Source organism: Bactrocera neohumeralis, unplaced genomic scaffold, assembly GCF_024586455.1.
Source record: "Bactrocera neohumeralis isolate Rockhampton unplaced genomic scaffold, APGP_CSIRO_Bneo_wtdbg2-racon-allhic-juicebox.fasta_v2 cluster10, whole genome shotgun sequence".
In the NCBI taxonomy this organism is placed as follows: Eukaryota; Metazoa; Arthropoda; class Insecta; order Diptera; family Tephritidae; genus Bactrocera; species Bactrocera neohumeralis.
Window position 1 is genome coordinate 27,609,138 of NW_026089623.1, and position 26,251 is coordinate 27,635,388.

The window sequence follows — 26,251 nt, forward strand, 5'->3', positions numbered from 1 at the left end:
TAAACTACATGTTTGAATTTTATTTCATTTTAATATTTATCATTTGTTTACATAAATCTTTCACATTTATAAAATGTTCATGCCTATCGAATCTACCGAGTACATATAGTATATGTTTACTCGGTATTACATATGTATGTATGTACATATGAATCTGTGAATATGTTTCGCATCGAAACTTATTCGTAATACAATTTAGCTTACTGCCACTGTTATTTGTTATTTGACCTGAAAAGTATAATGAAACCAAATCACATCACAATCTGGACGTTATACATCATACTCATTAGAAATACGCAGGATGTTGTGGATATGATGGTACAAAGAAACAAACAATTTATTAATTTAAGCTAATTATGTACATACATATGTATTAGAGCTCTTAAATTTATTCTAATAACTTCAAAACCGATTATTTGAATATCCGCTTTGTAATCGTTGGTGTGAATAAAACGATTCGAATAGTCGTAACACTGCGTTGTTCTACATATTGCGAGCATTTGAATAAATCAAAATTGTTTGAAGTCCAAGCAGGCTTTGATTTTTCCTTCTTTTAAATTTGTGAAAAGCCAATTGTACGTCTATATATGTACGTCAAAGTTTTTATAATCTTATATACGCAGATACAATTTTTAGAAGTTAAACGCTTACGGTTCGTATAGCCGATTATGAACAATTAATCGAATAGTCGCAAATGGACGGTTAATCGATTAGTCGACGATTTACGACTATCCGGATACTACAAACCGAATAGTTGGTTAGTCCAATATCAAGAGATCTAGTATACATATATGCATGTATGTATGTGTACAGTTAAAAATATTTTAGTGGTCTGAAAAAAGCGACTGTCGTAAAATCGATGTATAAAAGTAAATAACCATAAATTTAGATGAAAATTGTAGAGTAAAACGTATTTTCTAGGAAAGTTCTACATTTTCAAATTACCAATGAGTTACAAATATTTTATTTACTTAAGGGATCGGTCTCAGTGTGACCCTCCGAAAAATCACTGATTTTCGCGATTTCTTTTTGATGTTGAAATTTATTAATCGTTTTGATTTTTTATAAATAAATACATTCATTACAAATACAAAAAAAGCGAATAAAACGAATTACGAATAAAATAAAAGCTTCCATAGCGCGATACCGAATGACGTTAAAATTGTTTTCTCTAAATTGGAACTAGATATGTTCAAAACTCTTCTATTGAGAGTGGAAACCCGTTTGGAAAAACACCATTCTTAGAAAAACGCGTTTAAAGATCGGAGTCGCTATGTTAAGGACTCCATTCCCTTTCTACAAGAAACGCTTTAGCGACCGTAGTAATTTGAATTTAGATTTCAAAATTTGAGAATATGTTTATTACAGTGTATACTATCCGATAATGCAAAATAATATCGATTTCTCGAAAATTTCGCACTGACAAAATACACACAAATCAAAGAAAGGTTTTCGAAAATCGTTTGAAGGTAAAAATCCATCTGATGATATGTACGAACTTAAAAATTTGAACATGGAATATAAGACTAAAAGTAGCGGTTCGATTACTGAGAATTTCAGATGTACTTATGAAAATAAATTGCGCTAACGAACGCCAAGTTTCAGTTATTTAAAATTGGTAAGGAGTGATTTTATGGAATGGGTAAAAATTTAGCTTGAACTAATCCCAAGGTATTACACCGTAAATGATGAGAGAAAATTGTATAATTTCGGTTGCAGTATTGCCGAATTGGCGTCGTTGACAAAATTCGACTGTTATGAAACATACCTTTTCAAATGTATAATGTGATAAGTGGTAGAATATACAATATCTATCTTACACAAGTGAAATATTATGTTTTCATGTGCAAATTCATTTGTACAAAACCACATTTAACATTTTAGTTACGACCGTTATTTCGAATGATTACAGCACGGTGTATGGATATTTATTGCACACAATTTGCTGATTTCAGTGAGGGAATTGCCTTCTACTCTCTCTACACAAGTCTATAGGTATCTAGGTGAGCTATTAAATTGTATTGAAAACAAAATTATTTTTATGTGCTATGTAGAATCATATGTTTTGTAAATAACAAAATTAGAATTTCGATGATGTGTTTCATCACACATGCTTTTTGGAGCCCTACTGTACTGTGCACTGTACAAATAATATTTGCGGGAAAAGACCTACGAAGTATACGTGGATAATGGGCAGAAAATATAAAACCTTAACATCAATAGAGAGAAGAAAATAAAGCAATATTTCACAATAAAAGAGTTAACAATACAAGTAGCAGAAATAAATTTCCCTTACAACCCTGAGATTAACAAGCTCTACTGATTTTTACAGCTCATTAGTAAAAGTTAACTTCTTATGTTTCCAAAAGAAAAAAATATTAAATAATATCGAATTTATATGTATTTTTAATAATTTAGAAATATTTCATTTTACCGTTAATTCAGTTCCGTTAAAGTATGTTTTCTTTTTTCTCTACAGCAGTTCAACTTTGTTATCATACATACATATGTACATATGTATATCTAATGTTTCTACCAAAACATCCGAAACTTACAGGTAGCGAAAACTTTTCACTTTCTTTCATACATATTTGGGTTAAGTGCCATTATATATACATATAGTATATAGTGTTTGTAATAAGGCTATAGCTATGTGGTCTTTGTCAGTATGTAAATAAATCACTCATTTGTTAGTATGAAAATCTCTTCTAGGTATTTTTTTTTGCTAGAATCACCACAGCCGCTCTAGGTTAGTGTGTTGGAAAGTCTAAAATGTGAGTTCTCAATATTTGTTATATGATCTTTTCCTTACAAATACATTCCATTTACTAAAAAATCTGCCTCATGTGAATAAGGCGCTTTTCCGCCCATACGACGTGTGCGCCGACTGACTGTACGCATTCGGCAACCAATCATTATGGCCAGAGCTGCTGTGACAAGTAAACCAAGCGTTAAAGAGAGCATAGCACCACCTGGTCGCTCAGATTGTCCGTCATGATCTCGAAATTCGAAACCAAGATTGTCGTGTATCAATTTATATTGTTCGTGCACGGGGGAGGGGACAATAACACGTTGTCTTTGTTCTTCAAGAGTTAATTCTATTGGATCCAGCTGACTTTTAACCTTTTCACTTTTCGGAAGGTTGGTCATTTTATGATATTTTTGCTTCTGAAATTAAAAAGAAGCAATTAAATAAACATCCATAATCATAAACATTTCGGGAAAGTTTATCACCTTCTGAGTTCTCATACTGTTGACTTACCTTTTTTGGTGAATATGTTGACATTTCTTCCTCCTCGTATTCATTATTTTGCTCTTTAACTTTGACGTTAGATGCTGCTGCTTGTATAGTATTAGATTCTCCTGATACAGATTTCGAAACAACTAGCGACCCATTCGGTAATGTCACAGGTACGACTGACTGCTGTTGAGAATCAATTACTTCTGTTTTGTGTTGTAGCGACGATGCTACTGCGGGAGCATTTACGTATCTTACAGACTGTTCAGAGGCTTCCTTGGCTGCTACCGGAATTGCTTGTTGTTGCTGATCTACTAAGTTCATATTGTAAGGTGGCCGTGGCTGCAATGGTAATGGCAGTGATTGTTGTTGTTGTGAAATGTGCGTTTGCGGTGTAAGAACCATTTGCTTTGACTGTTGAATTTGCCACTGCACATTCGACGGCATCATAGCTATTATGCAAGGTTTTAACATTTTAATTTGAAATATTTATCTGTGGTAAAATGTACATATACATACATACTACATAATATAATTATTATTACAACAACAACAACGTTCCCGAAATCATTTAATTTCTCAGTTACTAGGAGATTATACATACATATATGTATGTATATATCAATAACATACACTCTCCCATCTGTTCGAATTTCGAACGATCTATAAATTGACAAAATCGTGGCGATTTACAGATGTACTCTTCCTACTTGGTGTAAAAAGTGGATTGGTTTGATAGCTTATCTAGAGTATTTGCTTTCCAAGAGAATAACTGTTATTTAGAAGAAGAGAATATTGATAGAAGTTATACATTAAAAACGTATATATATATTTAAACCCTGCTATATCTAATTCCATGACTGTAATAAATTAAAGGTTAAGTAATCAACAGGTGACTATGGTTATCCATAAACATCCCTCCTGTCCCTACATTACACGGGAACGAAGTTATTTCTGTGAAATTACGTATGTATGTAATGTAGTGTAGATGCTAATACATACCAACTGGCACGACATATTGTTGTTGTGTTGGAATTTGCTGTTGTTGTTGCTGTTGCGGTACGTACATATCGCCGGTTGTAAAATCTGTTATTTGGGGTACGTAAATACCGTTACGCTGCAAAGTTACAGTGTTATAAGCTGGATTCAAATTGATGTTTGGATTGTTGTTTGTATCTGTATTAGCATAACTGTTGGTCTGCACACTATTGGGACTATTGTTGGCATTTACACCTGTTGTCGGCACTTGTATTCCTCCTTTGTGGCTGAAGATGCGATTTTTCATATCTGGTAGGCATACAAATAATACATATGTAGATACCAATTTTACATTATCAAATCAGTTGTGTATGCTGCTACAGCTGGTGGTAAAACTACTACCCATTGTAAATAAATAAAGTTATGAATATAAAAGCCTACATAACCGCGTTAACAGTATCTACGCCAATAAAGAAGATAATCAAATTTCAGACTTGAGAAATAATTTTTTTTCTTAAGTTCGGGTGGGTATAACTTTTTAAAAAAAAAAAAAGTTTATTATATCATATTCATGACATTTACTTTTTGAAGATAATTTCATTTAAAACCCGATTCTATGGCCATTTTACTTCGGAGATTCATCTCAAGAAATGGACCCGTAAGTTATAATAGTTTTATTCACGTCAAGTCTAAAGTCTACAGAAATAAGCCAGCAACTATTCCAGTATCATATCCGAAAAACTATTAAGCGAGATAGCCGCGGTCAACATTTAAATGAAATTATCAATAAATGAACCAATCTAACGTTTCAAATAAAGAACCGATGAGGTTTTGCAAATTTTATGCGTTTTTTTTTTTAAAAAAGTTATCAAGCTCTTAAAAAATCACCCGATAGTTTTATTCACCTAACGGTTGTACGTATCATATAAAACTAAGCGAGATAGATATAGGGTTATACCATATATACTATATATAAATGATCAGGATGACGAGATAAGTTGAAATCCGGGCGACTGTCTGTCTGTCACTACTGCCACGTCCACAAATCGCAATTTACCGAAAACTTTTAAAGTGCATTTTAAGCACTAATTTAAGATATAAAACTCTAATTTGTCACAGGGGATCGCAGTAGAAAGGGGCACCTGTGGGCAAAAAATTTTAAAAAGTGAGCGTGACCCCGCTCTCTAATAAGTTTAATGTACATACATATATTCTAAACCACTAAAGCTACAATTACCAAATTCACCCAGCACTAAGAACTCTTACCGACAGCGTGAAAATTGATGAAATCGGAAGGTATTCCCGCTCATTCCCCATAAAACGGTACTGTAAACAACTACTAAAAGCGCAATAAATCAATAACTAACAATCGGTCAATATATGGGATATACAACAAAAATTCAGACCGAAACCTTTTCGGAGAATAGTAGCTCTGTGCATCAAAAATGCGTTGAATCGGGTCAATAATTCCCTGAGCCCCCATATACCGAATATAAAGATTTTCGAACTTAGCCCTTCTTCACTCGTTGTAAATAAATTTGTGCCTTATCCTGTAATTGAGAAAAAAATTTTAGCCATTTAAGCATCATGGTTAAGTTTTATTTATTGCGACGATTGTATATTCCTATTGAGAAAAGTACATATAGTATATAAGAATTGTTTCCGCGTGCTTCATTACCTTCTGCACAAGATCATATTGCCTTAGGTTCATGTTGTTACGTATTGATTTGCATTCGCAAACAGTTTTTTTTTTGCCTATTAGCGTTCACTGATCCCTCAACACTATCTATCATATACATATGTATACTTATGTACAAACATCACTGTAAGTATGTATTTCGGGTTGACTGACTTACTAGCTGACTAACTCAATAGATGCCTGAGTGTCTGTGTACTTAATGACTCTTTAGTCAGCTATCAGTACTTCGAGTTCAGATTGCACAAGTGTATTGCACGGAAATATGTCAGATTTGTAAATGTAAGTATGTTTGCAAGTGCATTTCGACTCCTAAGCGAATGTGAGTACCTATGTGATTATGAATTTCGTACATACATATGTATGTGTAATGTATAATAACATCCATTAAATATTAGAGAAATACTGTTATTTTTGAGGTTTCTAATGTAATGTCGTAAATAGTCACATTACATCCGCTTACATTGCAAACGATATTTATCAAAATAATGTACTAAGTATTGTACACATTGAAAAGGTCCACAGAAAACTCCGTGATTATATACATACTACATGTCTATCTCTTATGGATATCCCACAATAACATTTTTTTGTCGTTTACTCTTTACGACAAATACTGTCTAATTTTCGAAGGGATTTTAACCAATAGAGCATTAGTCCTTATCCAATTAAATATAAGTAATTACATTATTGATTTAATATAGATGTATGTATATGGCCCTTTAAAACATATGATTTAAATTAATATTTTCGAAGGTATTACAGATTGAAGTATATGCGTACAATTTCAAACTGATCCTTCCTGAAAAAAAATACAATGGCTGAATATTTGGAATAGTAGAACTCACTAATCAGTCGATGAATATTATACCTCGTGCATCCCAAAAGACTGATGTTATAACTTTGCCAGCCGACTTTTTCGTCTCTCCATGTGCAGTCCACAACAGTGACTGTCGATTGAACCCCAGTGTGGAATGATGGAGATATGTATGTCACACACCGACGCAAATATTCGGTTTATTACGATTAAAGAGCACTCAAACATTCGTCAGAATCAGCAATTCGTTGTTATTGTTGGATTATGAACTTGCGCGTCACTCTACTGTCTTCATTGTCCTCATTTCCAACTTAGGAAATCTCTTTTCAACGGCGATTTTATCTAATTTTGATAATACCACATACTAATAAAACGTTCTCTGTGTTTCATTAAGGTAACTCATATACCATCACCAATCATATGCAGTAAAGTCAGCCGGGTGTTTGAAAATCCTGATATTAGTTACTTGTGGTTCTGTTTCGATTTTTCCCATTTTCATCCCGATTTTGGTGGACATAGGTCGGGTGGGTCCCGGGATATGTGATTTCACCAAAAAATAGGCCATAAAACAATTCTAAACCCGGTTGTTGTATGTTTAGTGGTTTAGGAGATATTTACATCTTAATTTAGTGTTTAGTTATGCCACTTTTTAGGTTTTCGGTTAGTTTTGTGGGCGTGGCAGTGGTCCTATTACGTCCATCTACGAACCAATACATTTTTTTACTCTTGCAATATTTATCCTATATATTCAAATTTGGTTTCTGACACTTCTCTGACCTTATCACAGGGTTTGTCCGGAAAGTAATAGTACTGATTTTCTTCCGCGATTGTATTTTGGAGCGTGCGCACAACGACTGGATTCGGTAGAGAGCGTTCTATCTAACGAACGAGCGAGTGGTCAGTTGTCTCCGAGCTCCTCGAGAGTTAGGACAAACATTTTCGATCGACGTGTTTCTATGAGTGGTGCAAGCCGAAAATGCAGCGTTCATTAGAGCAAAGGTACGTGATTAAACTATGTGTGAAATTCGGTTAATCTGCGATAGAGACGTTTGAATGATGAAGCAGGCTTACCCAAATGTTGCTTCAGCAAGAAATGGTATATTTCGGTGGCACTAGGCTTTTTTAGAGGACCGGGAAGAGGTCGCAAATTCAAAGTGAAAACGATGCTCATTGTCTTTTTTGGCATCAAAAGCATCGTCCACCATGAATTTGTTCCTCTTGGACAAAGCATCAACGTCAAGTTTTACGTGGAATTCCAGAAGAGACTCACGAGAAGAGACTTGCACCACGACAACGCCCCGGCTCACACCGCCTTTCTTGTGAACAGCTACCTAACCAAGGCCGGCATCCCAACGCTTTCGCAGCCGCCCTGCAGCTCAGATGTAGCCCCCACATTTTTTGCTTCCAAGCAGTAGGGACCTCGGCTCTCAAGGCTCTTCCAGAAAATGCATTCCGTGACGCCTTCAATGCTTAGAAATCGCACTGCCAGCGCTGCATCGACGCAGATGGAGCCTATTTTGAAAGTTTTTAAAGAATTTTAACGACTGGTTCAATACATTTTTTAAATCGACGAAGTCCTATTACTTTCCGGACAACTTCCGGTCTTTGACCAAGTATCCTCTGGGTAGCCTAAGAACATCCGTTTGAAGGCGAGCTAAAGTGAGAAGGCGAAATATCCCCTACATAGGGTTGTGCGCTGGGTTTGGGACCCGCCACGTAAAAAAACACCCCAAATGAATAGTAACAACCAGCCCCGGATGAGAGACCCCCGTTTTGATGACGACCCCGGCAAACGAAATAAGGACTACGATTTAAGGGCATGCACCTGGAATGTCCGGTCCCTTAATTGGGAAGGTGCCGCTGCCCAGCTGGTTGATGTCCTCGTGAAGATAAAGGCTGATATCACCGCCGTCCAAGAAATGCGATGGACGGGACAAGGACAAAGACGAGTAGGTCCTTGTGGCATTTACTACAGTGGCCATATAAAGGAGCGCAAGTTTGGTGTAGGATTCGTGGTGGGAGAGAGACTCCGTCGCCGAGTGCTATCATTCACTCCGGTGAATGAACGTCTAGCCACAATCCGCATCAAAGCGAATTTCTTCAACATATCGCTGATTTGCGCCCACGCCCCGACAGAAGAGTAGAACGATGTGACCAAAGATGCCTTTTATGAGTGCTTAGAGCGCATTTATGAGAGCTGCCCCCGCCACGATGTCAAAATCGTGCTTGGCGACTTTAACGCCAGGGTGGGCAAAGAAGGTATCTTTGGCACTACGGTCGGTAAATTCTGCCTCCACGACGAAACATCCCCAATATGGGAAATATGGTTACCTGTAGTACTAGATTCCAGCATAAGAAGATTCATCAAGCTACCTGGTAGTCTCCGGATCGAAAAACTACCAACCAGATCGATCATGTTGTGATAGACGGAAGACACGTCTTCAGTGATTTAGACGTGCGTGTGCTCCGAGGTCCTAACATCGACTCGGACCACTATCTTACTGCAGCTAAGATTCGCACCCGCCTCTGTGCAGCAAAAAACGCACGCCAATAAACACATGGAAGGTTCGACGTCGAGAAACTGCAATCACAACAGACAGCCGAACGATTTTCTACTCGGCTTGCACTCCTGCTCTCTGAGAGCACTCGTCAACAACTCGGTATAAGGGAACTGTGGGACGGCATTTCAAACTCCTTACGTACAGCTGCAACCGAAACCATTGGTTTTCGGAAAGTGCAAAAGAAAAGCTGGTACGACGAGGAGTGCAGTCTCGCAGCGGAGAGAAAACAGGCAGGCTACCTCGCAACGTTACGATCGACCACAACACGCGCGGAATGGGATAGATACCGAGAGTTGAAGAGGGAAGCGAGACGCATTTGCAGACAGAAAAAGAAAGAGGCCGAAATGCATGAGTACGAAGAACTTGATAAGCTGGCCGACAGGGGTAATGCTCGAAAGTTCTACGAAAAAATGCCGCGGCTTACAGAAGGTTTCAAGACCGGAGCATACTCTTGTAGAAAGTTGACCTAGTCACTGATGCCCAGAGCATACTTAAATTATGGAGGGAACACTTCTCCAGCCTGCTGAATCGCAGTGAACGCACAACACCAGGAGAAGGAGAACCCGATTCCCCAATCGATGACAATGGAGCAGACGATCCATTACCCGACCATGAAGAAGTTCGAATAGCAACAAAGCGGCAGGGGCCGACGGATTGCCGGCCGAGCTATTCAAACACGGCGGCGAAGAACTTCTTTGTAAAATATGGTCGGACGAAAGCATGCCCAACGATTGGAATTTAAGTGTGCTATGCCCAATCCACAAGAAAGGTGACCCCACAATCTGCGCCAACTACCGTGGGATTAGTCTCCTCAACATCGCATATAAGGTTCTATCGAGCGTGTTGTGTGAAAGATTAAAGCCCACCGTCAACAAACTGATTGGACCTTATCAGTGTGGCTTCAGACCCGGAAAATCAACAACTGACCAGATATTCACCATGCGCCAAATCTTGGAAAAGACCCGTGAAAGAAGAATCGGCACACACCACCTCTTCGTCGATTTCAAAGCTGCTTTCGACAGCACGAAAAGGAGCTACGATGTCTGAATTTGGTATCCCCGCAAAACTAATACGGCTGTGTAAACTGACGTTGAGTAACACGAAAAGCTCCGTCAGAATCGGGAAGGACCTCTCCGAGCCGTTCGATACCAAACGAGGTTTCAGACAAGGAGATTCCCTATCGTGCGATTACTTCAACCTGCTTCTGGAGAAAATAGTTCGAGCTGCAGAACTAAATAGAGAAGGTACCATCTTTTATAAGAGTGTACAGCTGCTGGCGTATGCCGATGATATTGATATCATAGGCCTCAACACCCGCGCCGTTAGTTCTGCTTTCACCAGACTGGACAAGGAAGAAAAAGAAATGGGTCTGGAAGTGAACGAGGGCAAGACGAAATATCTCCTGTCATCAAACAAACAGTCATCGCACTCGCGACTTGGCACTCACGTCACTGTTGACAGTCATAACTTTGAAGTTGTAGATAATTTCGTCTATCTTGGAACCAGCGTAAAAACCACCAACAATGTCAGCCTAGAAATCGAACGCAGGATAACTCTTGGTGCTGTGTAACAGGTGCTACTTCGGACTGAGTAGGCAATTGAGAAGCAAAGTCCTCTCTCGACAAACAAAAACCAAACTATATAAGTCACTCATAATTCCCGTCCTGCTATATGGTGCAGAGGCTTGGATGATGTCAACAACTGATGAGTCGACGTTGCGAGTTTTCGAGAGAAAAGTTCTGCGAAAGATTTATGGTCCTTTGCGCGTTGGCCAATGCGAATATCGCATTCGATGGAACGATGAGCTGTACGAGATATACGACGACATTGACATAGTTCAGCGAATTAAAAGAGAGCGGCTACGCTGGCTAGGTCATGTTGTCCGAATGGACGAAAACACTCCAGCTCTGAAAGTATTCGACGCTGTATCCACCGGGGGAAGCAGAGGAAGAGGAAGACCTTCACTCCGTTGGAAGGACCTGGCTACGCTTGGAATATCCAATTGGCGCCACGTAGCGGAAAGAAGAAACGACTGGCGCGCTGTTGTTAACTCGGCTATAATAGCGTAAGCGGTGTCTACGCCAATTAAGAAGAAGATATAATACAATTTTAAATTCTATATGATTTTTTCTTAAAAAAAACTTTACCTTATGGCTAGAAATTGTACAAATCCAAATATATGTGGACACCAGTACCTATAGTTGACCTTTTACCGAAAATTATTGAAATTCACAGAGGTTCCTTTCCTGATTGAAGTGTGTCTGTGCGCTACAAATGGGTTGAATCGGTCAATACTTCCCTGAGATTATAATCTTTATATTAGATGTATAATAACACAGGTCAACACGATTTTTGGGTCTGACATCTACATGTTAAATTTTAGTTTCTCCTATGACAAAAATAAGGAAACAAAATTTTTTTCCGGTTAAAGTTTGCTTTCGTAGAAATTAGAGCAATTTTTCGATTTTTAAGCAGAAATGACTGATTTTTATATTTTTTCTACTATAGATTATAATTAGAAAACTTTTTTTTAAATACAAGAGTCGTTTTTATTCAAGATGTGTGATAAACAATAATATTTAAATGTAAAATAACAAGAAATTACTGTCTAAAAGTGAATATTTTTTGTATTTCTTTTATGCTCATATGAGCTCTCTCTTATTAAACCCCAAATATACTTATCGATGTAGATCAGCCCAAAGCAAACTTAAAGAACTCAAGATAAATATTTAAGTGTTTTTCAATGTCTAGAATCAGAATCAAAGCATGAGAACAGAAACCCAAAAAAAATGAGTGGAAATATCTCTTTAAATTAAATATACGTGCCTTATTGGATTTCCAAATCACATCGGGTGAAATTTTGTGGTGTAAAAACAGTTAAAATTAAAACTTAAACGTGCAAACGTACAATAGCCATTGTATAGTATAGAAACACTCCTACTCTTGCGTCGTCGCCGCGCATCCCAGAAATGTGAGCAAAACTTGTGCAAAATATGGTGGCTAACCCATGTGGAGCCTGGAGTCAGGGCAAGAAGTGAGGAAGGTTCAGAGGAGCCAATTCATCATATTCGCTTTAAGGGGCTATACCAATGTGACGCTCTCAAAAAAAAAAAATATTTTATTTGCTTTTCGATAGCTTATATTTCCATAAATATCCTGTGAAATCGGGAAGGTCGTATCTTGAATAGTTTTTGGATGGCAGCGTTCTGAAGAGCGACCTCTCGGAGGTGCAAACATATACATATGTACATATACATATGTAAGTGAAAATTTAAACGCGTTTTTCTCGAAACGACATTTTTCAAAATTGTTGGCGCCATAACTCTTCTTTTGATTGGTTGAAAATTGTCATTTTTTGATATTTTTCAAAGATCGTAAGTCATTGTATAGAAAATATCTTTAAGTGTAATAAACTTTTCAAATTTTTTTATTTCAGCTACTCATTTGGCCGGAATCATGCCAGCAATTGGGGGCATTTTTTTGGCACCTCCGAAGACAGCCCATAACTCCGTTATTTTTGAACATTTTTGAAAAAAAAGAATTTTGAATATAGCTGAAAATATACCTTATTAGGTTCGAAGAAGTTCGAAATATTCAATCGCGTACTTTCTCTTAAAAAATTCACTAAAATCGCCTAATTTTCATGCGTCACACTGGTATATGTAGCCCCTTAAACGTTTGCTGAAGTCTAAGTGCAGCGTCTGTTCACGAAAGGTGCGGCTGAAAGCGGGCGTCGGTTTTGAAAAAGGGATCGCTGTATAAATGTGTAGAAAACTTTATATTGCTCACCTAGCGAGGTTGTGTGTTGAGTTTTAGACCCGCCACGCCAGTCCCAATTAAAAAGGAGCAACAGCCTCGGATGAAAGACTTTTTCGACTCGGACCGCAATCTGTGGGTATGGCAGCGAGATTTGAAAATAGAAGCGAGATGCCGACAAAAAACAAAACAGACTGAAGTGCGTGAATATGAAAAGCTTGATAAGTTGACTGATAGGGGTTAAGTCCGAAAATTCTACGATGCGGCGACATTCATCGCACGTCACTGGTGACAGCCATTACTTTGAAGTCGTAGGTAATTTCGTCTATCTTGGAACCAGCATCAACACCAACAAAATTAGGCTTGAAATCCAACGCAGAATTACTTACTATTAGAAGATTTATGGTCCTTTGCGCATTGGCAATGGCTATTTCTGCAGTCGATGGAGCGATGAGCTTTACGAAATACAGTAGTATCTCGATAGACCGGACACCCTTTAGTCCGGACACCTCTATAATCCGGACATTGCTATTATCCGCACAGTTTTATATTTTTTACTCTTTAATTCGGACGCTACAAAAAATGCAGACATTTGTTTCTCTTTTCGTTTTGGTATTATGATTTTTACTTTGCGTTGTGAGTTTTTGCTGCAGCAGTTCGAAGAATATCGGTACTTTAACGAAAAAATGTGCGTATATATGCACTAAATATGTACTTAATGTATTGCCAATTATGGTGTATTTATTCCAAGAATGATATTATTCTCTACACGGCGGTGCACCGTTTGTTGATTCATATGTAGTTCGTGAATGTGGCACAGTGACTGGACTTGCATTCAATTTCTTTGTTATTAAAATGAGCGGCAGACAAATAAATAAAAGAGCTCATAAAACCCTATCTATTCAGAAAAAATGTGAAATATTAGATCGCCTTGATAAAGGAAAATCTATTAGATACGTTGCAGAACAATTTCGGGTAACAAAATCTACTGTATTTGACATAAAAAAGAAACGTGATGCTATCAGAAAGTATGCGTCCAACTGTGTGCAGAAACCAGGTTAGTTAAAGTGGAACCAATTTTGGTTTCCAAATTTAATAACTTAGTGGAATTCCTTAGAAAAAAGGCCGACCATGAAACTAGGAGAACATCCGGATATGGAGAAGGCCTTAATGACTTGGTTTGTTCAACAGAGAAACCAGAATATCCTATATCAACCGAAATGATTCAACACAAAGCAAAATATTTCTATAATCAAATAACTGGCAGAAATGATTTTGGGGTAAGTTTGGGGTGGATTTCAAATTTTAAAGCACGACATGGCATAAGGAAATTAAAAATTTGTGGTGAAAAAGTAAGCAGTGATGTTTTTGCAGTGGAACCATTCAGAAGAAATGGACCTAGACCATGACCAGATTTATAATGCAGATGAATCGGCAGCCTTTTGGAAAGTTATTCCTGCAAATACATTGGCGCACTCGCAAGAAAAATCTGCATCTGGTCGAAAAATTTCAAAGGATCACGTAACTTTTATGCCTTTTTGCAATGCATCTGGCACACATAAGCTACCCCTTTTGGTAATAGGCAAATCAACTAATCCACGATCATTTAAAAATTGCAATGTGCCTGTAACTAATAAAGCAACTAAAAAAGGTTGGATGTCAACGTTCTAATTTACTGAATGGTACAGGAAATATTTTATACCGGATGTAAAAAAATGTTTGCAAGACAATAATAGACCATTAAAAGCTATTTTACAAATCGACAATGCTCCATGCCACCCAAGATCAGAAGATATTGACATAGACACTAATTTTCGAATTGTCTTTCTTCCACCCAATTGCACAGCAATCATACAGCCTTTAGATCAAAATTTAATTCAAAATGTTAAAGTGTCTTACCGAAAACAACTTTTGAATTATCTTCTAATTGCTAATACAGATATTGGAATTGCATTAAAAAACTTTACGCTACGAAATTGCGTCACACTTTTAAACAATGCGTGGTTAGGTATATCACAGCAGAATATTGTACGCAGTTGGAACCAGTTGTTGTGTGGTGACCGTCAAGAATGGATGGAGGAAGATTTGATACCTCTGGCTCAACTTACAGCCGCTAATTCAGACACGAATGAAATTCATACCATCATCGCTTCAATAAATCTGGACGCTCAAGTTGATACTCAAACCATAAATGACTGGGCCACTGGAAGAGATGAATTCGAATACGATTTTTCTGATCGGGAAATTGTGCAGTCTGTGTTAGAAAACGATAATATTGAGGAAAATGGTTCTGACTCTGACTATAGCATAGTTGAAGTGGAAAATAAAATCAGTAGTAGTGAAGCAAAAAGTATTTTTTCCAAAGCGATTCAGTGGGCAGAACGCTTAAAAGGAAACTGCAGATAAAATGTTTAGAAAAAACTCTAAACAGACCAAAATTGATACTTTTTGAAGTTATACTTCTTATACGAGTTCGGAAAAGGTTGCGATAGATTCAGGTTGCACAACCTTGCTCAATATGAATCTACGCAACCTTGCTCAAGCGCAACCTTGCTCATTATGAATCTACGTAACCTTGTCTGCGAAGATGTTCGAGCAGCAAGCGAAGCGGTGACAATCGGCGATAGTTTGTTCGTTTCTTTCGGCACAGCTCGGCTTTTCTACCAACAACACAATGTCGCCATGCTTATGCTGTTGTTGTTTTTGTAGAACAATCTTTCAATTTTTGGTTGGTGACATATTTCAATTAAAAAAATCAATTCTGTTGGGCTTCGAACTACGCAACTCCAACGTGCTCGTCGTCACTTTCCAAGCGCTTACCACCTAGACCACCATTGACACTTGAATTGCGTTGTCCTAATTATGGTTTGGTTATGCAGAAAGAAATATACAATGGATCGCCGATTGTTAACTCTTTCCTTGCTGCTGCTGCGCATATGTATGTTTGTATGCTTGTGCATTATTGAAGTTATACTGCTTTTTCTTTCCTTTGTCTTTCATTTCTGCGAATTCTCAACTATTTTATGTGACCTTTGGTTGAAATACTCTGCGTTGGTCCATTTTTTGGAAATCGACCTACGATGACGAAGTATTTTTTCGTTTTATCTGACAGCGTAAGGTTAAGAAGTTCATTTCTTATTTTGTCCTATGGCATATTAGAAATGATGTTTCTTCGAAAATCATTCGCTTACAACGGATAAAACGACTTTTGAGTGGTGATTCTAATGAATGAGTTCCTTTTGGTTGAAACGCTCTGCGTTGGCCGTTGAAAAGTTAAGACTATACTTCTCAGGATCATTCATTTCTTCAAAGAAATTAATGACCTTTAGAAATATGCATATTTGCATTATTTCGTTGTCATTTCCATATTCGTAGCAATAGAATTTCTAATGGCCGCCGATTGTAGTAAATATGTGTGTATGCATACGTATGATCATGAATACATATCGCAGATTTTTGCGAGAAGCACCAGAAAGTTGTGCAATTTATGATTTTTGGCTTTTGCCATCGTCGCGAAAAGACGACTTGTTGGCAAAGGCATGCTCGGGGAGATGTTACGGCCTCTGTTTTTATGAATGAAGCGAGATCGCTTGTGGAATTTGCGCCTACGTTCATGAATGAAATCGTTTTTGTTGTAAAATTCACTACACTTGTTCTTCGCCAATTTGGCTGCCATATTGACTTGTGAAGATCAATTTTTTGTTGGTGACAAATATATGTACATATAAGTATATATGAATGTATGAACATGCAAGTCAATGCGCGCACATGTAATAAGTATATTGATAAGTGATGAAAATATGCTGCTGTTTCTAGGAGTTTTCTAGTTTTCTTTCATACAAAATGATATGCATTTCTTAGAATATCACTAAGAAGTATAACTTCATCCGCGCGTAGGGACTCCACGCACCTTTTTTTTTCAAATGCATAACAATTAAAAGTATCCATGTTGACATACAATTTTATTTAATGCATAACAATTAAAAGTATGCATGTTTACATAAAATTTTAATAAAAACTGAATTTGAATTAAAAATGTATGTTAATTGTGTCATATTTCTTTCCCGCAAATAACCATTAAAAAAAATATCTATAATCCGGACACCCCCGTTATCCAGACGACCCCCAACATCAAGGGTGTCCGATCTATCGAGATACTACTGTATACGGCGACATTGACATAGTTCAGCGTATTAAGAAACAGCAATGCGCTAGCAGCTGTCAGGAGGAAGGGAACACTCCAGCTTTGAAGGTTTTCACCCGCCGGTGGAAGCAGAGGAAGAGGAAGACCTTCACTCCGTTGGAGAAATCAGGTAGAAAAACCAGTAAAGAAGAAGAGTTCGGTTGTTGCATGTGCTGTGTGGAACGTAGTCCTGTCTTGTTGGAACCAGATGTTGTCAATATCAACTTCTTTCAACTGCAGCCACAAAACGCTGGTTATCATCGTAAAGAAAATGTATGCTTGAAATTTTCAACAATTCGTCGAATAGCGTGTACAGAAGGTGCACCATAACCATTACGACCATAAAATGTTAAAAACGTACGAAAAGTTGCAATTGGAGAACGATTATTTTGATAATAAAGTTGAAAAATTTGTAAACGCTGTTCTTGATTATATGATGGAATTGTAAGCACTACTGAATACAATGAAAATAAAATTACAGATGTTGACATATTAAAAATAGAATAGAATTCCGATTGAAGCCTACACTAATAAAACCAGGACAGGACAGGACTGAACAAATTACTGGAAATTTTTAAACTTTGTACAACGTCGTTAATGTGATGGGTTTAGCTTTATGAGATAAATTGAAATATACATATACGGCTTTCAATTAGTTTAATATAGGAATCTCGGTAGTGTTTATAACAGTAGTATTTTATAAATATGCAAAATAATCTTGCGTACATAAGTATGTACGAGTACATACCATCATTTATTGCTTGCTCTTGCGGACGGGGACTAACCGCTTTTCGAGTTTCCCAAGCCGCAGCGTCCTCACGATTATTTATCAGCGGGGAGGCAACCCCAGACAGGTTTTGTTGAGCTAACTGCTGCCTCTCCTTCTGTTGTCGTTGATGTAATTCTGACATAGAGATTAATTGTGATTTTGCGACATCTTGTAGAGGAGGTGACTGATATTGGGACACTGAAGCAAACTGTAAAATTGAAAATGTTAGTCGGTGATATTAGTTTATAATGAGAGCAAAGAAAACCACCTTTTGACCTTTAGTTTCTACATTGATCGCGGAGGCAGTGTCACCATCCGATTTTGCCGTTGAGGTAGCTCCTGAGCACTTATCGTTTATACCGAAGAGAGATGTAACAAGCATAATTTTAACCAAATTTTAATTGTTATTGAAAACTTACTTCCGGTCCTTCGTCACTACCATCTTCACATTGTGGTATACCATCACAGGCATTATAGATAGCAATACATTCGCCGGAATGACAGGGGAACTGAAAACGTCCACAATGGGGTGGATACACTGTCAAAAATTAAAGGAAATTATTCGTATTCATTTATGTAACATTATACATTTAGTATACGTACCATTTTGTGGAAAAGCCAAGCTCATTGGTGGTATTCGGTCTGCTCCTAGCATGGGTTCTGGTGCCGCTGTTGCCAATATATTCGTGTTTCCTCTAGAAGTGGCGGTGACAGGCGTTCCTACCATATATACTGTGGAAATGTCTACAGGCACCTTTCCCGATCCAACTGCTCCAGACGTCATTTTATCATGCGTTTCAGGTTTTACTTTTAAACGTGTTAATTCCCACTCTTGTTGCGAAAAATTTTTGGTACCAACCACTTCTGTTGCACTTGGGGCTTTTGTAGTCTTTTCATTCAAATTGTGTGCGACTGTCAGCACAGCACTGGTATAATTAGTATGACGAGTGAATTTACAATGAAAATTTTCAGGTGGACCACACTCGAAAAGGTAACAATAACCGTCACTTTTATCTTCAAAGACATAAACGTCACAGGATTCCGTTTCGCAACAGAGACGTTGACATTCCTCAGTGGTGTCGAGCTCAAGACCTTGTAAGTACTTGCCACCAAGTGTTTGTGATTCGCCTGTGCGAATAATAGTGTTTTTGTGGATTTCATATTTGCCTTCAAGAAAAAGTAAGATTGTTGAATAACAATAGTAATATTTGAGAAATTTATTATATAATTTTAAAAATAACACATTAATAAAACTGTTTGATTTGAAGTTTTATTCGTGTAGACTTTTTCTTTGTACAGGGAGGCGCAAAAGTCAGAAAATGATCAAAAGATGCTATACATTTTGCAATTGACCTCTAATGTCAGTTCGGTTTTGACATTTGTGTAGTATACACATGCGAAATACACGTAAATAAACCATGGTACGCTACACTGCGTGGCACAACCGATATACTGAAGGATGCATTTCCCGGGCGTTAATCTCCCGTTTTGGCGATTTGCACTGAGCAGCAAGATCGCCTGATTTGACCGCTCTAGACTTCTTTTTGTGGGTCTTTTTGAAGTCCCGGGCTTATGTCAACAAGCCTCAGACTTTTGCAGCTCTTAAAGACACTACTGTCAAGAATTTGAGGACCTATCGCGGGAAGTTCTGGTCAAAGTGATGGAAAATGCCATAAAAAGAGCTCAAATGACAATCAACTGTGGCGGCGGCCATTTACATGGTATCATATTCTTGACTTGATGTAAAAAACTTTAAAAGACCAAATAAAAATAATCCACAAGCAGAGTCAAAGTTTTTAATTGTTTAAAAGAGTTTTTCATTTTCCAAAAATATAATTATATATATATATATATATACATATATATATATACATATATACTATATATATATAATTCTAACTAAATGTGCTGAAATTGTGATGGTGCCTAAACCAGCTAAATCTGAGAACGAAATCACTTCATATAGACCAATCAGTTTGTTGTCTCTATTCTCTAAAATATTTGAAAAAAATATTTTTGCGCAGCGTATTGCCAATACTAAAAGAGAATAAGGTGATACCTGAACACCAATTTGGGTTTCGTCGATATCATTGTACTCCCGAACAATGCCACCGTGTAATTAATTACATTATTGATGCTTTAGAACGTAAAGAATATTGTTCATTCATATTCAGCTGCGTTTTTCGACATACAACAAGCATTTGATAAAGTTTGGCATCATGATCTACTATACAAATTAAAAAAAGTATTCTCCTCTCAAGTATATCTAATTCTCAAGTCCTATTTAACAAGCAGGTCGTTTTATGTAAAGATAAATGACGTTACGTCTGACATAAAATACATAAATGCAGGAGTACCACAGGGAAGCGTTCTGACATTCCAGAACTTGAAAATGTATTAATTGCTACTTATGTTGATGACACTGCTCTATTGTCGTCAAGCCAGACGCCAATTGAAGCAACTAATTTAGTGCAAAGAGAATTGAACAAGATACAGACTTGGTTAGATTGCTGGAAGATGAAAGCAAACGTGAGTAAATCCGTACACGCTGCCCTCCTTTGCTTTTAAATGGCAATAATATTCCTAAAAGTGATAGCGTTAAATACCTCGGCATGCACTTGGACAAACGATTAACTTGGAAACAGCACATACAAGCCAAAAATAAACAATTAAAAATAAAAACCAAACAACTTTATTGGCTACTTGGGCATGCATCGCAGTTATATCTTGAAAATAAATTACTATTATATAAATCAATACCAAAACCTACATATATGAACATACGGTGTGCAGTTTTGGGGCACTGCTTGTAATTCAAATATTGAAATTCTACAAAGATACCAATCAAAAACTCTAAGATTAATTACAAACTCGCCTTGGTTCATAACAAATAAAGCCATTCATTCATTCAGACCTTTTGTTAAAGATGAAATTAAAAGATTTAGTTCAGCATATTTGCACAGGATAAGTTATCATGACAATCCTTTGGCAGTCATGTTATTAGATGATAGTAATGAAACTATTAGACTTAAAAGACAACATGTTCTAGATCTCCCATTTAGGAATTAAGTAAATGTTTAATTATATATGTTACTGCGATATTAAATGTATAATTAAAATTTTTATATAAACATTTGTATTTAGAACATATTGTTATATTGTATATTATTTTTGATCTCACCAAAAATATAAGTCAAATTATGGTTTTGTTATCAAATTTGCTTATTATTTACTAAAATAGATTGCAAATAAAATGTATTTAACAAAAAAAAAAAAAAAATTACAAAAAACATCGGAAAGTAATTTTTGCTCCACCTGTTACATACATTTATGTTGACCAGCCAAACGTTGTATGTAGAAACATTTGTAAATATAATTACTATACAAATATGAAAATTATTTTAGATATGTCTGTCTATAATCCCGATTGATACTCTCAGTTACTCGAGTAAATGCAACAAATGCATTAAGAAACAAGTAAGGAAGAGCTAAGTTCGATGAATTAAGTATAAAGGATTGTTTTAACGTGCTTATATTACAGTGCAAAAATGGCCAAAATCGGACTACAACTCCTCTACCTTACCATATAATAAAACTTTAAATTCCATTTCTAGTGTATAAATCAAGATGCAGTTAATATAACGATATTAAACTTTGCACGAATAGTGGCTTTGAAGTTTGCCCCCTATTTTTATAAATTATGTAAATCGGTCCAAAATTGTTCAAGCCTTTAGGTACCGAATGTGTTGAATCCAGTAATTGACTTTTGACCGAAAATATTAGTCAATGTGAGAGATATATAATTTAAATACAGAGAGTACTTTCCTAATAGGAATACTTTCCTTATGCCCTATGCCCTCATAAGCCTAATATAAAGATTTTCGAACTTCCGGGTGACCGCATACCGCATATGAGTTATCTTTTTGAAAATGAGAGAGCGTGTTTTACTTATAACAGTGTATGTTTGTGCCTAAAATGGATAAAGCTGAACAAAAATATGACTAATATCATGATTTTCGAACATCCGGTTGACTGTACTATATATCGCTCATTTGCTGCAAGACCGGCATAAGTCAAAAAAATCGATTTGCCACAAAACGCGTTAAAAGTTTTCAACTGACTCCAACCTTACACGGAAAACAGGAAGCATATTCTCTTCTCAAGCGGAGCATATAAGAGGTATTCATATGAATTTTTCACTCAACATGAAGTATGATATAGCGAACAATTCTGCATCATTAACTCAAAAATCACGTTTTTTGATTTATGCCGGTCTTGCAGCAAATGAGCGATATGATTGGAAATTGTATGTGAGATACTTTTATGAAGCCCTGGGAACATTTAATAGTATAAATGGAAAAATAATATTTAGTATCGGTAAAAATAGATAAAATCGAGTCAATACTATTCCCAACTCCCATATACAACTTGTAATGACTTTCACTATTCCAGCAAGTTTTATGCGGAATATATCGGTCAGTGTATTATTTATATTATTAATATATAAAATTACTTCAAATTATAATAGGTTGTCAAAAAAGTATTTTCGCTAGTTGGCGCTGACAGCGCGTAGTTCTAGTTTTATTCGTCGCATCGGCATATTTTACAGTACTACTACGATAAAGGCAAAAATGAATCTCAAGCCGCCAAAATTTGTATAGTTTATGGACCCGATCAGTTTCCATTTCCACCGCACAACGATGGTTTCAACGTTTTCGTTCTGGTGTAGAGGTGATCGAAGATGTGCCACGCTCCGGAAGGCCTGTCGTCGAAAATTGCGATAAAATCGCTGAATTGGTCGAAAGAGACCGGCATAGTAGCAGCCGTAGCATCGGTCAGGAACTGGGCATGAGTCATCAAAAATTCATTTCAATTTCAATAAAAAAAAAATTCAATAAAAATACCGCAAGACTTTTTTGACAACCCATTATATCTACGTACATATGTATATAAAGTATACTTTCTTTAAGGATATACATATATTTCAATATATGTGACCTGGTCTACGAAAAGGGAGCTAACGTGGGAAAACTAGTTTTCTGGGAAAAGCTGTTAAAAATAATCGTCAGTTTCTCGTTATCTCATTAATTGTTCTCCTTTTTCTTGACACCTAAGCCCCCTTTCCGTAGACCAGGTCACATATACATATGCTATGTCACTAAAACTAGTTTTATATATGTAGATGTTGCATACTTTTTAGCGCATCTTTTTGGTGAGCTGCTTCAACTTACCATCGCCTTCCTACAGTGTTGCTCAAATATTCTAGGTTTCAGTACTATTTAAAAAAAGTTACAAACAAACATACATACATACAAGTGAAGCTAATAAAAGCGTGTTAAAAAGTAATGAGTTTTAAACATATGTAATTAGCTAAAAAGTCAAAAAAGCTAGAATAATATGAAGTGTTATGGTAGTTACACCAACATAATTAGCAAAGTTAGTTCATTTTAAAAAATAACAAAAGAAGAAACAAGCAACTCTCTTGGTACATTTTGAGCTCATCCATGCTTTTGGAAACAAGCTAGTTAATCCGAAAATCTTTTCTTTTAAAATAATAAGGAAGTATCGATCTTAAATTTACAATAATTACATAAGTGTATGAAACTGATCAACAGTAGATATGCTATTATTGTTATAGGAATCCACACTAAAAATCGGCAACACTTGCTGGAACTCGCATGCTTTTATTTTTAAATTGTGATGTCCGATAGACCACAACAATGTAAAAATACATAAAAAGTTCTAAGACAGACGGATTAAATAGCATTCAGTGAGCAATCTAAATGATTGTCTGGTCAAGTAATATAGAAATATAATATTAATTACAGATACGATCATAAGCAGTCGCTTCAAATATTAAATGAGCGATAAATCGGAATGACTAAAATACCCACAGTCCAAACGCGTAAAGAAGCAGTCAGCCGTTTAATTTAAAATCAAACAATGGAATACTCTGATTGAAATTAGCGTCACGCCATCAAAACACTTCATGTAGTATGTGCATATGTATGTTTGTTGTTTGTTATTTTATTTACCCAAACATAGTTCCAAATCCATTCTTTTTTTTAAGCGATGCGTATCGGCGTCTGCTGGTTTTACGGTGAATGGACTGCCAAATGCACCTGTTGCCTGTATGGCAGCCCAACTTGCGTAACCATCTCCGACTTTAGAGTCGATAACTTTGGAACTGCAGCTGATGTGTGGGACATTCTGAGTCAAAATTAGGAGAAACATAGCGATTTCCGCGGTTTGTCGCAGAAGACGTGTTTCGGGACCGATCGTGACGTCCATTAAAAAGCGATTAAGAAACATGAAATGCACAAAAATAATATACGGTTGAAATATCCAGCTGAAGGGTACAATTGGATATATCCTTTGATTTTGGCGTGCAAACAATTATACGTATGTATATTAGGTTAAGATTCTTCGGTTGACATGCGTTTTATTACATTCATGATATCATTCTGGTAGCTGCGTTCATAGTCATCTGTATATGATGTAGCAAGTTCCAATTTTTAAATGCGAATTGATTTGATATTGTTGTTTTCACTTATTTTCATTAATCTCATTTTGTTTCAATTGTTTAATTTATTTTTGTAACAGTTATTTTTTTGATATTACTATTATTGTTGGTACTCTTGTCTGTTATGGGAAAATATTGATTTTTCCACACGCTGTTTCGCTAGGACTATATATTTTTTCAATGAAATGCTTTTGCAACGTTAACTCATTAAATAACCGTAGATTTACATACACCAACTTAATTTACATCAATAAAGTATTTTTTCCTAAAAAAATCGTTATTAATAATAACTTATGTGCTATCCACTATTTTGTTACTTGACTCTTTTACTCTCAGCAACTTTATGTGCACAACCAGAGTTTTATTTTAACGCCATGAAGTATTCCAATGGAAGTAGTATTCCAATAAAAGCTTATGTAGAATCAAACACGTCTGGAATAAAAATATTTGAAATTTTGTAGGCACTCGTAACTTATATAGGTAGTGTAAAAAAATATTAATTATAAAGGTTATATTTATAAATTTGAAAGACTACGTTCTTCGTTAATAAACTTTGAAGAATAAAAAACGTTACACTGGATTCATTGCATCTACTATTATAGCACAACTATTTTTATGCCCTGAACAGGGTATATTTAGTTTGCCACGAGGTGTGTATCACCCATAAGTAAATGTTCGATACCCTATAAAATATACATGTATGTATGTATAATTGATCTGGGTAATGAACTGAGTTGATTTAGTCATGTTCGTCTGTATATATGCGAACTAGTTAATAAGTTTTCACGAAATTTTCTCCAAAAAAGTGAACATTTGACGGAACCACCGATATCGGACCCCTTAAAGCCGTCATACAAACTCACCGAACAAGTTACATACATATGTATTGTTCAGAAACTTCTTTTATTTGTGAAGGATATCATAACAACGATGCACTCGAAGTTAGCGTTTTTGTCGAGTTTATATATAACATTAAATGTTTCGGGAAATTTGTGACACACTGTACTTTTATTTTCCCATCTGGTAATTTTATTCTGATGGAAATGTAGTCGCAGCATAGGTCAAGTAGTTAAGTGGAACTATGTTCATAATTTTTAATGTCAAGAATTTTTTTCTTTTCAAGCTCAATTTTGCTATATTTTCCTGCTATAATTTATTATTTGCCATAAAATTGTGTCAACTTAAAAATTTACAGACATTTTATACAAATCTGACAACTATGCTTCTACTCACTGTCAATATCGGTATTAACAGCCCTTTTCTAATGTACTTACAAAAACCACCACCCTCACTATTGTGAGTTTTTTGTTACTTGTGAGGTTTTCCGTATGCTGACGTGATTTCAAAAGCTCAAATCGTCACAATTTCCTCTCAAATTTATGATGTGTTGGTTTGTTCTGATACTTTCAATATTTTTAAAGAAATTTGCAATTCTTTTATTGAAATAAAATGGAGGAAATATTCTTCCAAAGGCGTTATCCATTATAAATATAAGTATTTGCCTATACTGAAAATAATAGGTTGTCAAAAAAGTCTTGCGGTATTTTCGCTAGTTGGTGCTGAAAGCGCATAGTTCTAGTTTTGTTCGTCGCATCGGGTCATGCTATACCTTTTTGGAAAGCTCATTTCACGCGCTAACACGTGTTTGATTGATTGTCGTTTCTTTTAAGTCGTTCGTGAGTTATAGCGTCGCAAAACATGGCGCAAAATAAAGAGAAAATACGGCATAT

General features: G+C 36.2%; 1 protein-coding gene across 1 annotated transcript; it reads right to left on the minus strand.

Moving 5' to 3' along the window:
- LOC126765215 (uncharacterized) lies at positions 1-24,947 on the minus strand. Its single transcript, XM_050482839.1, has 8 exons — positions 24,034-24,947; positions 18,602-19,165; positions 18,418-18,536; positions 18,267-18,344; positions 17,978-18,206; positions 4,241-4,525; positions 3,263-3,690; positions 1-3,168 (listed from the first exon to the last, which is right to left on the minus strand). The coding sequence occupies exons 1-8, from the start codon at positions 24,308-24,310 to the stop codon at positions 2,809-2,811; spliced, it is 2,340 nt and encodes a 779-aa protein (XP_050338796.1). The 5' UTR covers positions 24,311-24,947; the 3' UTR covers positions 1-2,808.
- Positions 24,948-26,251: the final 1,304 nt, after the last annotated feature.